Source organism: Colobus angolensis, unplaced genomic scaffold (genome assembly GCF_000951035.1).
Source record: "Colobus angolensis palliatus isolate OR3802 unplaced genomic scaffold, Cang.pa_1.0 Scaffold10, whole genome shotgun sequence".
Taxonomy (NCBI): domain Eukaryota; kingdom Metazoa; phylum Chordata; class Mammalia; order Primates; family Cercopithecidae; genus Colobus; species Colobus angolensis.
Genome location: NW_012110919.1, coordinates 17,950,558 through 17,967,430, shown reverse-complemented (window position 1 = coordinate 17,967,430; position 16,873 = coordinate 17,950,558). Strand labels below are relative to the sequence as shown.

The 16,873-nt window shown below is 41.9% G+C and overlaps 1 protein-coding gene and 1 long non-coding RNA gene across 2 annotated transcripts in view; one reads left to right on the top strand and one right to left on the bottom strand.

Annotated features, from left to right (window-relative positions):
• The window catches only part of LOC105507126, a 276,554-nt gene that overhangs the window by 67,717 nt on the left and 191,964 nt on the right, over positions 1-16,873 (top strand). The gene's annotated exons all lie outside the window — the stretch shown is intronic.
• Positions 1-16,873, bottom strand: part of RFX4 (regulatory factor X, 4 (influences HLA class II expression)) — a 163,198-nt gene that overhangs the window by 56,405 nt on the left and 89,920 nt on the right. The window contains exons 6-7 of the mRNA XM_011937009.1: positions 13,850-13,927; positions 6,340-6,503 (exon numbers count right to left, since the gene is read on the bottom strand). Of these exons, the coding sequence (XP_011792399.1) occupies positions 6,340-6,503; positions 13,850-13,927 (242 nt within the window). The remainder of the gene's footprint in view (positions 1-6,339; positions 6,504-13,849; positions 13,928-16,873) is intronic.

The following is a 16,873-nucleotide window of genomic DNA, read 5'->3' as shown; positions in this document are numbered from 1 at the left end:
CTACCATGAGAGTACAGAACTCTTGGAATGACAGATGCAAGGGAAGTTCACATCTATTTGCAAGCCCTTCTGCACAGGCCTCATCAGGTGTTCATGAGGAAGACTGGGGACAGGACAGGAGGACAGAAGAAGCCTTTCTGAGAGGTATATGTTTGGAGGAAGGGAACAGCTGTTGCAGTGGAAAAAGCATGAAGTTCCACCAAGACCTTTCTCCCTTATGGATCAAAAGCCTCAGTTGACTAGGGGAAGAGCAGAAAACACTGTTGATCCCAGGGAATAGGGAAGACCCATTGTAGGTGGGGGAAAGATGAAAAGAGAAAGCTCTCTAACCCTGCTGGAAACCACCAGGGGCTCAGATCACTAGAGATATGTCTCTGCAATGAATCAAGATCACTGAGTGCCCAACTCTGAGGTCCAAAGCACAGGGCTTGCTTAAGACCGAAACAGGGCTAAATAAAAGAGAACCCACTTCCCCACTTTTCAGCTCCAATCAGGCTAACAAGCACCAAGTCTTAAGCAACTGTGTGCATAGGGACGGCCTAAAGGTAAAGGAGCAGGTACATTAGGGGAAACAACCCAACAAATCTCCAACTTAAGCACAAAGTACCCCAGAATAATTTAAATCTGGTGCTACACTAAAGGTAACCATAGGAACAACAAAACCCAAATGCAATGAAGTCCCAAATAGACTGCCTCAATTCATATTCAGGAACCTAGGGGAAGAGGCGTGCCCATTTCCAGGCATAAGTATTATTTATCCCAGTCTCTACTCTTCTACATACTGTTTGGCAGCCAATAAAAATTATGAGATAAACAGAAAATTAAGAAATAGAACCTACTGTCAAGAAACAAAACAATCAACATAACCAGACTATCAGACAGGTAGTTTAAAATTTAAAATAACTATGATTAATGTGTCAAAGGCTCTAATGGAAAAAGTAAAGAAGCATGAACAGAGGAGGAATTTCAGAAGAACACATAAATAATTCCTATTTATATAAGAATTATATAGGAATATATTTATATAGGAATATATATAGGAATATAGGATATATAATATATTATAATATATTAATAATTCATGTGATAATAATAATTATTAGAGACAGGATCTTTGCTCTGTCATCCAGCCTGGGTCATGATGCACTGTAACCTCAAATTTCTGGGCTCAAGTAATCTTCCCGCCTGAGTATCTTTAGGGGCTAGACTATAGGCACGAGCTACTCTACCCAGCTAATTTTTTTTGTAGAGACAGGATCTTGCTATGTTGTCTAGGCTACCCTCAAGTGATCCTTCTGCCTCCGTCTCCCAAAGCACTGGGATTACAAGTGTGAGCCACACTGCACTCAGCCAGAACACAGAAATTACTTTTAAAAGAATTGTAATATTAGAAATAGACATAAAAACAAAGTACAGTAATGGAGATAAAGAATGTCTTCAATAGTCTCATTAGTAGCATTGACATAGCAAAAGAAAGAATCAGTGAACCTGAAGATACGTCAATAAAAATTACTCCATCTAAAACACAAAGAGAAAAATGAGTAGAGAACAAGCAAAATCAAGAATCCGGGAGTTGTGGGACAGTATCAAATGGCCTAACATACTTGTAATTGAAATACCAGGAGGAGAAAAAAGAGAGAAAGCAGAGAAGAAGATAATGGATGGGTATTTTCCAAAAATAATGAAATACGTCAAAGCACAGATCCAAGAAGCTCAGAAAACCTCAAGCAGGATTGAAAACAACACAAAGCATTGAGATACATCATGGTTGAACAGCTGAAAACCAAAGATAGAGACTGAAAAACCAAAGACAGAGAAAGTCTTGAAGGCATCCGAGGAAAAAAGGCACACTGCCTACAGAGGAGCAAAGATGCACAAAAAACAAACATGCAAGCCAAAAACAATGGAGTGAAATGCTTAAAATGCCAAAAGTGAAAAACTTGTTAATTCAGAATACCATACCCAGTGAAAGTAGTTTTCAAATTGAAAGAGAAATAAAGACTTCTTCGGACAGAGAAAAATAATTTGTTACCACTAGACCAGCAATATGAGAAACATTAAAGAAAATTTTGCAGGCAGAGGACTGTGATTACATACCCAACTCATATATTACACAGATGAGTTGGACATACATAAAGAAATGAAGATTAGGAATCATGCGAATGAAAGCAGATATAAAATATTTTTTCATATCGTTAATCATTCTCAAAGATAGTTATCTAAAGCAAAAATAGTTATAATGTTTTAGGAGTTTATAGCATATACAAAAACAAAATCTATGACAACAATAGCATAAAAAATGGGAGTACAAATTGGGAGTATAGTGTTGTTAAGATTCTTATACTACATGTGAAGCAGTATAATATTATTTGAGGGTATATTATAATTAAAGATATGCAAACAAAATAACTAGTAAAAATTTTTTTTAAAGAGGTATTTTTAAAAAGACAATCATGGCCAGGCATGGTAGCTCACACCTGTAATCCCAACACTTTGGGAGACTGAGGCAGGAGGATCCCTTGAGCCCAGGAGTTCAAGCCAACCTAGGAAACACGGCAAGACCCCATCTCTATGTAAAAGTAAAAAATTAGCCAGGCTTAGTGGCACATGCCTGTAATTCCAGCTACTCAGGAGACCGAGATGGGAGGATTGCTTGAGCCTAGGATATTGAGTCTGGAGTGAGCCGTGTTTGTGCCACTGTATTCCAGCTGGAGCCTGGGTGACAGAGTGAGACCTTGTCTCAGAGGGGGGAAAAAAAGCCAGCCATGGAGATAAATGGGATGATGAAAATAATTAACACAAAATTAGACAAAAAAAGAGGAATAAAGGAGCAAAAACTGATGAAACTAATAGAAAACAACTAGGAAGAGGGAAGATCTTAATTGAACTATATATTTAATTACATGAAATATAAAGATCTACGCATACTATACCAACTAAAAAGGAAAATTGCCAGACAATAAAAAAGAAAGACCTCCCTCTATGTTTGTATGTTGGCTATAAGAAATCTACTTCAAATATAAAGACAAATTAACAGGGTGGGAAAAAATGTCATGCAAACACTAATTAAAAAAAAAAAACCTGGAGTTAGCTATATTAAACAGACAAAGTAAACTTCTGAACAAGAAATATTATGAAAGATAAAAAAAGACATTATGAAAAGAAGTCAATTCACCAATAAGACATAACAGTTCTAATTTGTATGCGTTTAACAAGAGAGCTTCAAAATACATGAAGCAAAAATGTATAGAAACAGACAAATTCACAATTAGAGCTGGAGGTGTCTATACTTCTCTATTGCTAATCAGTAGAACAAATCGACAGAAAATCAGTAAAGACAAAGAAAATTGAAACAACACTATCAATTAAATTGACCTAGTTGACAATTAACCTAATGATACCAGAATATATAGCTTTTTCAGGTGCACCTAGAACATTCACCAACATAGGCCACATTCTGGAGCATTAAACAAGTATCAACTTAAAATAATTGATATAAAACTATGTATATAATATGACCAGAAGGGAATTAAACTAGAAATTATGAATAGGAAGATATCTTGAAAATCCCCAAATATTTAGAAATTAAACAGTTTACTACTGAATACCCCGTAGATCAAAGAGGAATTCACAGGAGAAAGTAGAAAATATTTTGAATTGAATTAAAAAGAAAACCCAACATATCAAAATTTGTGGGTGCAGCTAAGTAGAGATTAGAATAAAATTTGTAGCATTAAATGCTTTCATTGGGAAAGTAGAAAGATTTATAATCAACGACCTAAGCTTTCACTTAAAGAAATTAAAAAAAGAAGAGCAAAATAAACCCAAAGCAAGCACAAAAAGGGAGGAATAAAGATAAAAAACAGAAGTCAATAAAATTGAAAACAGAAAACAAGAAACCAGACAAACCAAAAGCTATTTTTTGAGATCAATAACATTGATAAATTTCTAGTCACACTGACGAAGAAAAAGGAAAGAAAACACAAATTACCTACATCAGGAGTGAGAAAGGACACATCACTACAGAGCCTACAGATATTAAAATGATAAGAAAATATTATGAATTTTAAAAATTTAGATAAAATTCTACACTAACTCCTTCAAAAAAAAAAAGAGAGGGAACATTTTTCAACTCATTTATGAGGCCAAGTTTCCTCTGATATCTAAATAAGAGAAAGACATTATGAAAACTAAAGATGAATAACTTTCATTATTGATCAAATAACTTTGATAACTATAAAACCCTCTGAACAAAATATTAACAATTCAGATCTAGCAATATATTTTTTAAAAATTTATGACCACCAGCCTAGGCTGTATAGTGAGACCCTATCTCTAAAAAAAAAAATTTTTTTTTAAAATTAGCCAGGTCCCGTGGTACATGCCTATAGTTCTAGCTACTCCGCAGGCTGGGGCAGGAGGATCACTTGAACCCAGGAGTTGGAGGCGGCAGTGAGCAGTGATCAATGATTGCACCACTGCACTCCAGCCCGGGCAACAGAACAGACCTCATCTTAAAAAAAAATAATTGGCCAGGTGTGGGGGCTCATGCCTGTAATCCCAGCACATTGGGAGGGTGAGGCGGGTGGATCACCTGAGGTCAGGAGTTCGAGACCAGCCTGGCCAACATGGTGAAACCCCATCTCTACTAAAAATACAAAAAATAAGTCGGGCATGGTGGTACATGCCTGTAATCTCAGCTATTTGGGAGGCTTAGGCAGGAGAATCACTTGAACCCGGGAGGCAGAGGTTGCAGTGAACCAAGACTATGCCATTGCACTCGAGCCTGGGCAACAAGAGCGAAATTCCATCTCAATAATAATAATAATAATAATAGTAGTACACAAAAAACACACATTCAACCTGATATTAAAAACCTGTAGCTGGCATTGTATTTTATAGTAAATACTGAATGCTTTCCCCTTAAGGTCAGGGAAAATGCAAAGATGTCCACCCTTGCCTAGGCTAGGACATCATCCTAAAGATTTCAGCCAGTGCAATAAGACAGGGGTGGGGAAAAGGTATACAGGCTGAAAATCACACACACACACACACAGAGCAGGAAGCACTGTGAAGGTGGAGGCAGAGATTAGAGTGATGCGTCTGCAAGCCAAGAAACACCAAGGATTGCTGGCAACACCGGAAGCAGAACACAGGCATGGCATATATTTTTCCTCAGAGCCTCAGTAAGGAACCAGCCCTGCCAATGCTTGATTTGGGACTTCTGGCCTCCATAAGTGTGGGAGAATACCTTTTCTGTTATTTTAAGTCACCCTGCCAGTTTGTGGTAATTTGTTACAGTAGTCACAGGAAACTAATACACTTCACCATGTTTAAAAAAAAAAAAAAGGTAAATGAAATGTCATTCATCACAGTGTTGTTTGTAGTAGGACAAAACTGGAAATATCAAGAGAATCGACTAAATGCAAGATGGTGGAACCCTATACAGTTGTGAAAAAGAAAAAAGCTCCTTATAGATGGATGTGGAATGTGCTTTGTAACAGTCCCCACAGGAAGGAGTGCCACTGTAAATGGGTGGGTTTATCTACAAGGGACATGTTACAAAGGTGTGGACAGGGGTAGAGGAACTGTAAGGGAGACTGCTGCAACCTAAGGCTCAGACCACAGGCTCTTGTCCACCCTGTGCCCAAGGACAGCCTGGAAAGTTGCCTGGAAGGGAACACAGCCCAGTGAAGGAACCCAGCCAGCCTGACACAATCTCACAGGGAGGGGGCCAGATAATCCATCTCCTGACTTCACTCTCCTCCCTCCATCCCTCCCTGAGAAGCACCCTGTGTGGTGGCCCATGCTATCAGCATATGCCCCACCCCCAACCCCAGCAGAAGGTAGCATGAAGTGTGGAGAGTGCATCTGGAGGGGCATGGAAGCTGTCCAGCATAAACTTCAAGGTTAAGTTGTTTTGTTTTACAGCAAAGCACAGAACAGTATATAGTGTATGTCACCATTTCAGTAAGAAAAACAGTATATTATAGGTATTGATTACATGTGCATATCAGATCTGGTCAGACTCCAAGAAAATGATTCTATCTGATGTTCTGGGAATGGACTGGGTTGTCTGGGGAACAGGAGTCTGGTGGGGAGATTGCTTACTGTACACCATCTTATACCTTTGAATTTTAAGCCACACAAATGGTTCAAAATATTAACAGTTTATTTATATTCCAAAATATAAATAAACATTAATATTTAAGAGTTCAATATTAATGGTCTTTGCAAGGGAGGCCTGTGGACAGTGCATGATTATAATCAGTACAGGAGAAGCCGAACAGTCCGTTCTGTGGACCAGCCATGAAGGAAGACAAGAATAAGCATGCCCACCTGTCAGGTAATGCCTGCAGCACAGTGGGCATCAGCACCCCGGAGATAGCTTTGTAGAGGATGGAGTCACACACGCCGACAATGTTCACCACTGTGGAGGAGCCCAGCACAGGCAGCATGTGGGGCGGCATTCCTTGCCAAAAGTGCAGAAGGAAACTTTGAACCTGTATTGACCCACAGAGAGAAGAACCATGAGGTTACCCAGGGCCCTCCCAACAGAAACTTGGGACTCCACCAAGGCCAACCCAGTCTACAACGCTGTCATTTACTTCCCCTGCAGTGGCAGAAGCCACCCCCAGCCTGCCATGTTGTAGGAGGCCCTGGGAGTTTCTCCCACTTCAAGTCTTCCCTCTGCCTAGGCATGCAACATGCTCACTGCTGGAGAACTGCCTAGCCTAGCAGGCTGGGGTCTCCTCTGCCCCAAAAGATGAAGCACTTTCACCCATCAGCCCCTTCAGTGCTTACTAGGGCCTGGGAAGAGTTTAAGGAAAGGAAGGTGGGGCATTGTTTTTAAAAAGGTCGAAGCACTAGTACTCACTATTCTTTGAGCCCACTGAACCTCAGGGGCCCCTGGGTTTTCTGGGAAGGAAGGGAAAGGTATGGGAGTTGCACATAAAAGGAGTGTGACTGAAGGGAGGAGAGTAGGTGCCACACACGCAAAATTCTCCTGATTCAAATTTGTGCATCAAAGATTGGGTCAAGTGCAAGAGGCTTTTCATGTCGGAATTCTTCCATTTTCCAAATCTCCCTGGCCAGTAGGTGCTATATGGGATGCTAGATGGTGATACCTGAGTGGTAAGCTATGTGGACACATGAAGTGTGTGTGATTGACTTTTTAAAACTCCCCAAACTACTAGAAAGAACCAGATTATAGCAGGCACCCAGAAATGCAATTATTATTATTAATAAGACGACAGCAGGAACTTGAGCCACATTGTTACTGAATGAAGGGCAGAGTGAATGTCCAAAGCAAAGAACCACTTGCTGCCTCCCCTACACCTCTGTCTTTTAGCTGTGGGTTAGACGTTGAGTAGAATAGGAGGTGGAGGGGTGGGAAAGTTAAGGGAAGTAAAGAGAAATAGTAGAAGATATTAACTGATGTATATAATAACATTTGAGAATATCTAGACTTCAGTTATCAACTAACATCTGCAGCACTTCTCCAGTTGGGGAGCAGCCCATCTCGAAGCTGGGGAACACATAACTCTGAATTTTTATACATTCCAATGGGTTTCTGTATCATGTTTCCTTCTCCCCTCAACAGATGGGCACTCTTGAGTTCCACATGTAGCATTATCCACATCCCTGGTTCCCCAAATCAATCCTGATTTGGTGTGGGAGATAATTGAGTCCCTCTAGTCTAAAACTTTGGAGCAAGTATTATTGCCATTTTAGCTTTCTTTTTGGCGGGGACAGAGTCTTGCTCTGTCGCCCAGGCTGGAGTGCAGTGGTGTGGTCTCGGCTCACTGCAACCTCTGCCTCCTGGGTTCAAGCAATTCTCCTATCTCAGCTTCCTAAGTAGCTGGGATTCTAAGTGTGTGCCACCACACCTGGCTAATATTTGTATTTTTTAAGTAGAGACGGGGTTTCACCATGTTGACCAGGCTGGTCTCAAACATCTGACCTCAGGTGATCTGCACGCCTTGGCCTCCCAAAGTGCTGGGATTACAGTGAGCCACCACACCTGGCCACCATTAACTTTCTTTATTGAGTACCTACCATATGCCAGGTACTTTGCTTAGGTTTCATATAATACTCATAATACTATAGCTGAGAATCATTACTCTTATTTGCAGAGATATTAGTTGTCCAAAGCCAGACAACCAGTCAGGGAATGGATAAGATACAGCCTATGTCTGCCTCAGTCCTTCCACAATCTCTCTTATGGCTAGTTTGTTCTTCACATGGTAACTGGGTTTCTACCCCCATTCCTGAGGCTCATGTCTCTCCCTAGGCTGCTGTCCACTTCCCAGCTTTCTGCCCCTGCCCTGGTAACCTGCAGCATCCTTCAGGCCCCTCCAAGGAGTAGGGCCTAATTTTCCTCTGACCAGGCTGCCTCTGGCTAGTGGAGCCATGCCCCGACTCTAGCCTGGTGACTCCATCTCAGCCTCGTGTGAATAGGCTCCCTTGATGCCTGCAGCCTGGACTTTACTGGATGGAAGGCTTGGAGGATAAGGAACAGGGAGAAAGGCATGCCCCGCTGACTTTTTAGGAGGGAAGTGGTGATTACCGAAAACATGATCATAGTGGTTAATGAAGTCAGGTCTGTAAATCGAAAAGACTTCAGTTAGAGTCTTGTTTATTCCATGACAGTGGAAATACTGCAAAGTTTTTGTCCAGATTGAAAATTAAAACAAAGTCTGGAGGAGTGAAGACTGACTTGCAGCGTTCTAATCCTGGCTCCACTACTGAGGAGTATCACATCTCTAAGCCACCATTCCCTTTCTGTGAAATGGGGATAAAAGCAGTATTCACTGTATAGATTTTGGTAAAGATTTCTAAAAAGTGCTTCTAGTGCTTGGCACATAGTAGATGCTTAATAAAGGCTAGCTGTGGGCCGGGCGCGGTGGCTCACGCCTGTAATCCCAGCACTTTGGGAGGCCAAGGCGGGTGGATCACGAGGTCAGGAGATTGAGACCGTCCTGGCTAACATGGTGAAACCCCCTGTCTACTAAAAATACCAAAAAACAAAATTAGCCAGGCGTGGTGGCGGGCGCCTGTATTCCCAGCTACTCCGGAGGGTGAGGCAGGAGAATGGTGTGAACCCGGGAGGCAGAGATTGCAGTGAGCCGAGATAGCACCACTGCACCCCAGCCTGGGTGACAGAGCAAGACTCCATCTCAAAAAAAAGAAAAAAAGAAGGCTAGCTGTTCTTACTACTATTATATCATGGAGGCACTACCACTACTGGGCTCAAGAGATCAGTGTCCTGCTCTAGGTGTTTGAGACTTTCTTGCCTACATTTCTGAGTGTCACCCAGCCAGGATCTCTACTGTGGCTCGGCTCACCTATCAAGACTTTTGTTCCGTCATTGAGGAACCCGGTGGCTGACCACTAGCGTGGCCTGAGCCTGGAGATGTCCATGGCTTTTGGACAAGGTACTTGCCCTCCAGAGGACCCTCCACTGTCCCCTGATTCCAGCTCACTCCCTGGGCATCAGGCTCAGGTCAGGTCTTGGGCCTTCTTGTCTGCGCCTCCAACTGTGAGTAAGAAGCTCTGCCCAGCTGATTCTTGAGTTGATAGATTTTGAATTCATTTGCCTTACTTAGCTCTTCTTGCAGGCAGCCATACCCCTTTTTTTTATATGAGCAGTCAATTTCTAGCAGAACGTCTAGAAAAGATCAGCTGTTGTGTGGATTCAAACAAATCTGTGCAAAATCAGTGTCCTTAGCAGGCATCTGTCTGTTTGAAGCCTGTTCAAGCTGCACAGGGAAGGCTGATCAGTCCTCAGTTTCCTGAGTGGCTTTTGTAGAATGTGTATTCTTCCTTCCTACTCTCTGCATTTTAGGCCATTTATTGTTCAATGATACTTCTTCCTCCAGGTGAGAAGGAAAAGGAAGGAGGGAGAATGGCCATAGCTCAAGCGCTAAGGCTTGGAAGTTAGGCATGAAATGCACAGATGCAGTGTTTCCCTGCAGAAGGTGGAACTGACAGGATCTCCCAATGGACTGAATCTGAAGGGTGAGGGAAAGGGAAGAATCAAAGTTTGTGGCTTAAGCAATTGGGTGGAGGGGAGTGGCAATCTAAGACCTGGGAAGAACAGATTTAGGGCAGAAAATTAAGGGCTCTGGTTTGGCCGTGTTAAGTTAGATTTCAAGTCAATTGAATCTGGAGCTCAGGACTAAACATATAACTCTGAGAGTTACCAGCATTTGTAAAATGAAGATAATCATGTCTTCCTACTATTAGGGTGAAATAAGATAGCTTATGTAAAATGCTTGGCATCGTGCAGGTGTTTAACAAATGGAAACATTATTAGGCAGAAGGGAGAGTTCTGATAAGTTCTTAACACCTTACAAGCATAAACAGCGAAATAATCAGAGGCAAATGATTCCAAATTATTAATAAAATTCAGTTTCACGAGGTATCTGTTTCAGTCTTCTAAACTCTCTGCCCTTTGTCTCTCAGCTCAGTGAAGTATGAGGAGATGATTTCCTTAGGAATACTAAGCAAATTTTCTATTTCTTTTTCCATGTGCACACTTAGTTCATTCTGAACGTTGGTACCTTGTGGAAACACCTGTGCTGACTTGCAGTTGGGGCCCCTATGTGTTATAGGATTGGAAGTGTCTCAACAAAATAATTACAAAAACGCCTAACATTTGTCATGTTCTAGAACAAAATCAGACATTTTACATACACAATTTCATGTTCACTATGAGGTAGGTATAATTATTATTTTCATCTTGTAGCAAAATAAATCCAGGCTCAGAGAGGTTAAGCGCCTTGCCCAAGGTCTCAGGCTAGTCAACGGGGGATTTGGGACTCAACCACAAGACTACTGAACTTTATAGCTCATTGGGCAATGTAGTCTGGAGAAGACATTCTCGAGTCCCCTAAATGCAGATTCGCATTTTTTTTTTTTTTTTTTTTTTTTTTTTTTTTTTTTTTTGAGAGAGTCTCACTCTTTTCACCAGGCTGGAGTGCAGTGACACAATCCTGGCTCACTGCAACCTCCACCTCCCGGGTCCAAGCGATTCTCCTGCCTCGGCCTCCTGAGTATCCAGCTAATTTTTGTATTTTTAGTAGAGACAGGGTTTCACCATGTTGACCAGGATGATCTTGATCTCTTGACCTCGTGATCCACCCACCTTGGCCTCCCAAAGCGCTGGGATCACAGGCATGAGCCACTGTGCCCGGCCTCAGATTTGCATTCTTTAGTTGCTTGACAATGTTATATGTCAATGGCATTTCTACACCTGTTGGTCCATTCATCTACTCATTCACCCAACAGATATTTACTGAGAACCTAAAAGTATGGCTGGAGAGGATACAGTAGTGATCAAGACAGATGAGGTTACTGCCCTCAAAGGCTTACATTATAGTGGTAGAGACAAACAATGAACAAGTGAATAAACAAGATAATTTAGGACTGTGATACTAGCATAAGTTGTAACCTCAACCAATATTAAAGACCTGGAAGACTTGAAACCAACTGTAAAGTCAAGGTGTGCCAGATACATCCACCATCCATTTACCAATGACTTTTCTCAGCTATAGGAGAAAGCCATCCTCATCAGAGGTAAAATGTCTCCCTTCCTTATTCTGTGGCTGAGAAGAGTGAGTCACATCTTGATTAGCCATCTTAAAAGCAGCCACCAAATATTCCTGCCAGTGGCGTGGAATTGGCTTAAGGGTGTCAGGTGACAAAGGACCTTGACACACCTTTGGCCCTAACCAACTGTGTGGCCTTGGCCAAGTCTCTCAACACTCTGGTTGATACATGTGAAAAGAACAAGCATTTGTATGACCTTTTGCGGTTTACAAAGAGCTTTTACCAGGCATAGTCTTATCTCCTCCTTCTTGTAACACTGTGAATTCAATAGATGGGGATGAATTTTTAAATCTTCATTTCTAGGATGAGGAATTGAGGCTTGAAAGGCAGAGCCAGCTCTTGAATCCAAGCTTGGGACTCGAAGACTGGCACTCTTCCCATAGCAGCATCTGCCCCTCAATGATTCTGCATCCTAGTTGCTGGTTACATGCCTTCCCCCCATCCCATCAGCTGTGTCTTACTTATCTCTCCAATAATGTATGGGACCCAATAGATGTTAGAATTAAGCTAATGAAATGAAATGAAATGGGAGTGAGTTTTGAGATGAATAAGCTACATACGAACATAAGAGACGACTACCACTAGTTGTATTGTTGGTAACTGTGGCAGAGAGGATAGTGTATGGGACCCAGTTAAGTGTTGGAATTAAGCAAATGAAATGAGAGTGAGTTTTGAGATGAATACACTACATATGAACATAAGGGAGGACTGCCACTAGTTTTGTTGTTGGTAACTGTGGCAGAGAGGAAGAGCTATCCATTGGACATGTGAGTAGTGGAAGCTGCTGTAAGTAGTGTAAGGGACCACATTCCCCAGCCCCGGCTGCATTAAGGTGGGGCCATGGGACCAGCTCCTGTCAATGGAATACGGGCAGAAGTGCTATTGTATTTCTGAGCTGACAAGGATAAGTAGGGGATATGCCTTTCTAGTAGTTCTTTTCCCCACCCATCAGCTGAATAAAGAGGACTCCAAGGCTTTAGGGCAGGGTGGAAGGAACCTGAGTCCCTGAATCACCCCCAGCAACCAGCCTTCCAACCAAGAACAACTGCACTGGATTGTGACATGAGTGGGAAATAAACCTCCAGTGTGCTAAGATTTGGAGAGTTATTTGTTATAGCAGCTAGTGTTGTCTTAGCCAGTCACGAATCATTATTTGTCCTGATCTCAGTGATCTTTGGAATGTAAGACAGAGCCAAACCACAGTTCAAAAGAAAGCAGGGAGTTTTCTTTCTTAAAAGAAAAAATCCACTGAAACGGTTGCTCAAGTAATTTGGGAGATTTTAAAGTACATTTTAGAAGTCTAGTGGGTAAAAGTCAAGAGAAGGAAGAACAGTACTTCTTTACCAACACACTCTCCCATCTCATCTGCAGCTGTGTCTATGAGCAAAGTGATAGTGGAAGTGCTCAACAAACATTTGCTCCTAAAGCACACAGCTGTGGGAAGGCAGAAAAGTATGGGAGAAGAGCATTTTGTGCCTGACATCGTTTTTATACCCCTCCACCTACAACAGCACCCCCTCCCCACAACACACACACCAAAGGAGTCTCTGGGATCTCTTCCACCAATAATTACTGGGTTTTTTATAGTCCTTTTAGAGACCATATTATCTTCTCTCAAAAAATAATAAAGTTATGTAACTTTATTACTAGTTATTGTTCTTCCATCCTTTCTCATTTCCTCTCTCCATTCTTTAACTATAATATTTTAAAATAAAATGGACTTCTTACATTGTTTGTATTTAATGGTGGCCCTACTGATGGGATTTGATGGAAATCTATGGATCAGATCTTGGGAATGGAGGGTAACCAGCTCCAGATGTACCAAAGTGGACAAGCCTCAGGAAAAGCCTAAATATGCAAAATAGAATAAAGTTTTTTATATATTTTTTCCAAAATGTAAGGAAGCTTTTCTTTAGCTTCTCTGAATCTATAATCCTGGGTGTAATGATACGCTAGCAAAATGATCTTCCTAATGTGCTGATAGGCCTGAAGGCAGTTCACCAGTTCAGTCAGACGAGGAGGCCAAGTCCACTGCTATACACACGTCAGGTCTGTAAAGTGGGGATAATAATCATACCTGCTTCATGGGCTCCCATGAGGATGAAGTGAGCTAATGGGTATCCAGGAAGGGCTTCCAGATGCCAGGCCTGGCACCTAGCAGGAGCTCATGAAATAGGAGCTAGTGCTATAAGATTTTTAATACCGAGTATTCACAGCTCAACCCTTCTTGACTTACCTCATCAAAGTTGGCTCTTATTACAGTGTCCAGTATTCTCTGACAGTGTGTTCTGTACATCATAATAAAGGTAGAAACCTGTGGGGGTGGGCGGAGGATCAACAACAAAGACATACATTAATATCCATTGCTGCTGCCCTTGGACTTTCAGTTTTTAAGTCATTTCTTCCCTTTGGTGGGGGATGGAATTCACTTAACACCTGCTCAGCCTACTAGACCCAGGTGAGACTGATTTTCATTGGGTGGTATTCTCTGACCCTCAGCTCCCTCCTCTGTGCTCACACAGCACGAGTGGGTTTCTCCCTGAGGTACAGAATGTGCTGGTTTCTCCTTCTGCCCCCATTTTCCACCCCCTGAGACTGTGAGCTCTAGGAAAACAAAAATGCTATCTTATTCATGCTCATGTATCCAGCACCTAGCACAGTGCCTGGCACGTAGAGCTAAGCAGGGCTTATGTAACTAAATTCTCTTCATTGGCTGAGACTACTACAAAGTTGAAATCAGTGTATAGTTATATGAAGGTGATTCTGCCTAAGTCACCATAAGACATTTGGAAATCCTCTGCAATGTGCTTAGCAAAAAAAAAGAATAAAAAAAAGAAAAAGAAAAAATCTCCCCCTTCATTTATTCAATAATTTTTTTATTTTTATGTTTTTTAAATTTTCTGAGAATTTTAAATCCATGGTGCAGGAAGTTCATTTGTGTGTTTATTGACCAAAAAAGCAAATTAAGAAAAAATATTTATCTATTTCTTAGATTTAATGTATCCTTTACAGATATAAGTTCATTTTCTTCATTTCAGAACATAGACATGCATTTTACGTAAACTTAAGTTGACTTATAGAAGCATCTGTCTCCCTAATTGACTCTAAACTTTCTGAAAGCAGGACTCATCTCATTCTTCACTGCATTCCAGATCCTAGTGTGACATGGAGACTCAGTAGAAGCTCAATGTGTTAGAGCAGCACTGGGTTGCATCAATAGGTGCATTAAAGATATGATACTCGGCTGGGGGCGGTGACTCACACCTGTAATCCCAGCACTTTGGGAGGCCGAGGCAGGCAGATCATGAGGTCAGAAGTTTGAGACCAGCCTGGCCAACATGGTGAAACCCCGTCTCTACTAAAAATACAAAAATTAGCTGGGTGTGGTGGTAGGCACCTGTAATCACAGCTACTTGGGAGGCTGAGGCAGGAGAATGGTGTGAACCCGGGAGGCAGAGATTGCAGTGAGCCGAGATAGCACCACTGCACCCCAGCCTGGGTGACAGAGCAAGACTCCATCTCAAAAAAAAGAAAAAAAGAAGGCTAGCTGTTCTTACTACTATTATATCATGGAGGCACTACCACTACTGGGCTCAAGAGATCAGTGTCCTGCTCTAGGTGTTTGAGACTTTCTTGCCTACATTTCTGAGTGTCACCCAGCCAGGATCTCTACTGTGGCTCGGCTCACCTATCAAGACTTTTGTTCCGTCATTGAGGAACCCGGTGGCTGACCACTAGCGTGGCCTGAGCCTGGAGATGTCCATGGCTTTTGGACAAGGTACTTGCCCTCCAGAGGACCCTCCACTGTCCCCTGATTCCAGCTCACTCCCTGGGCATCAGGCTCAGGTCAGGTCTTGGGCCTTCTTGTCTGCGCCTCCAACTGTGAGTAAGAAGCTCTGCCCAGCTGATTCTTGAGTTGATAGATTTTGAATTCATTTGCCTTACTTAGCTCTTCTTGCAGGCAGCCATACCCCTTTTTTTTATATGAGCAGTCAATTTCTAGCAGAACGTCTAGAAAAGATCAGCTGTTGTGTGGATTCAAACAAATCTGTGCAAAATCAGTGTCCTTAGCAGGCATCTGTCTGTTTGAAGCCTGTTCAAGCTGCACAGGGAAGGCTGATCAGTCCTCAGTTTCCTGAGTGGCTTTTGTAGAATGTGTATTCTTCCTTCCTACTCTCTGCATTTTAGGCCATTTATTGTTCAATGATACTTCTTCCTCCAGGTGAGAAGGAAAAGGAAGGAGGGAGAATGGCCATAGCTCAAGCGCTAAGGCTTGGAAGTTAGGCATGAAATGCACAGATGCAGTGTTTCCCTGCAGAAGGTGGAACTGACAGGATCTCCCAATGGACTGAATCTGAAGGGTGAGGGAAAGGGAAGAATCAAAGTTTGTGGCTTAAGCAATTGGGTGGAGGGGAGTGGCAATCTAAGACCTGGGAAGAACAGATTTAGGGCAGAAAATTAAGGGCTCTGGTTTGGCCGTGTTAAGTTAGATTTCAAGTCAATTGAATCTGGAGCTCAGGACTAAACATATAACTCTGAGAGTTACCAGCATTTGTAAAATGAAGATAATCATGTCTTCCTACTATTAGGGTGAAATAAGATAGCTTATGTAAAATGCTTGGCATCGTGCAGGTGTTTAACAAATGGAAACATTATTAGGCAGAAGGGAGAGTTCTGATAAGTTCTTAACACCTTACAAGCATAAACAGCGAAATAATCAGAGGCAAATGATTCCAAATTATTAATAAAATTCAGTTTCACGAGGTATCTGTTTCAGTCTTCTAAACTCTCTGCCCTTTGTCTCTCAGCTCAGTGAAGTATGAGGAGATGATTTCCTTAGGAATACTAAGCAAATTTTCTATTTCTTTTTCCATGTGCACACTTAGTTCATTCTGAACGTTGGTACCTTGTGGAAACACCTGTGCTGACTTGCAGTTGGGGCCCCTATGTGTTATAGGATTGGAAGTGTCTCAACAAAATAATTACAAAAACGCCTAACATTTGTCATGTTCTAGAACAAAATCAGACATTTTACATACACAATTTCATGTTCACTATGAGGTAGGTATAATTATTATTTTCATCTTGTAGCAAAATAAATCCAGGCTCAGAGAGGTTAAGCGCCTTGCCCAAGGTCTCAGGCTAGTCAACGGGGGATTTGGGACTCAACCACAAGACTACTGAACTTTATAGCTCATTGGGCAATGTAGTCTGGAGAAGACATTCTCGAGTCCCCTAAATGCAGATTCGCATTTTTTTT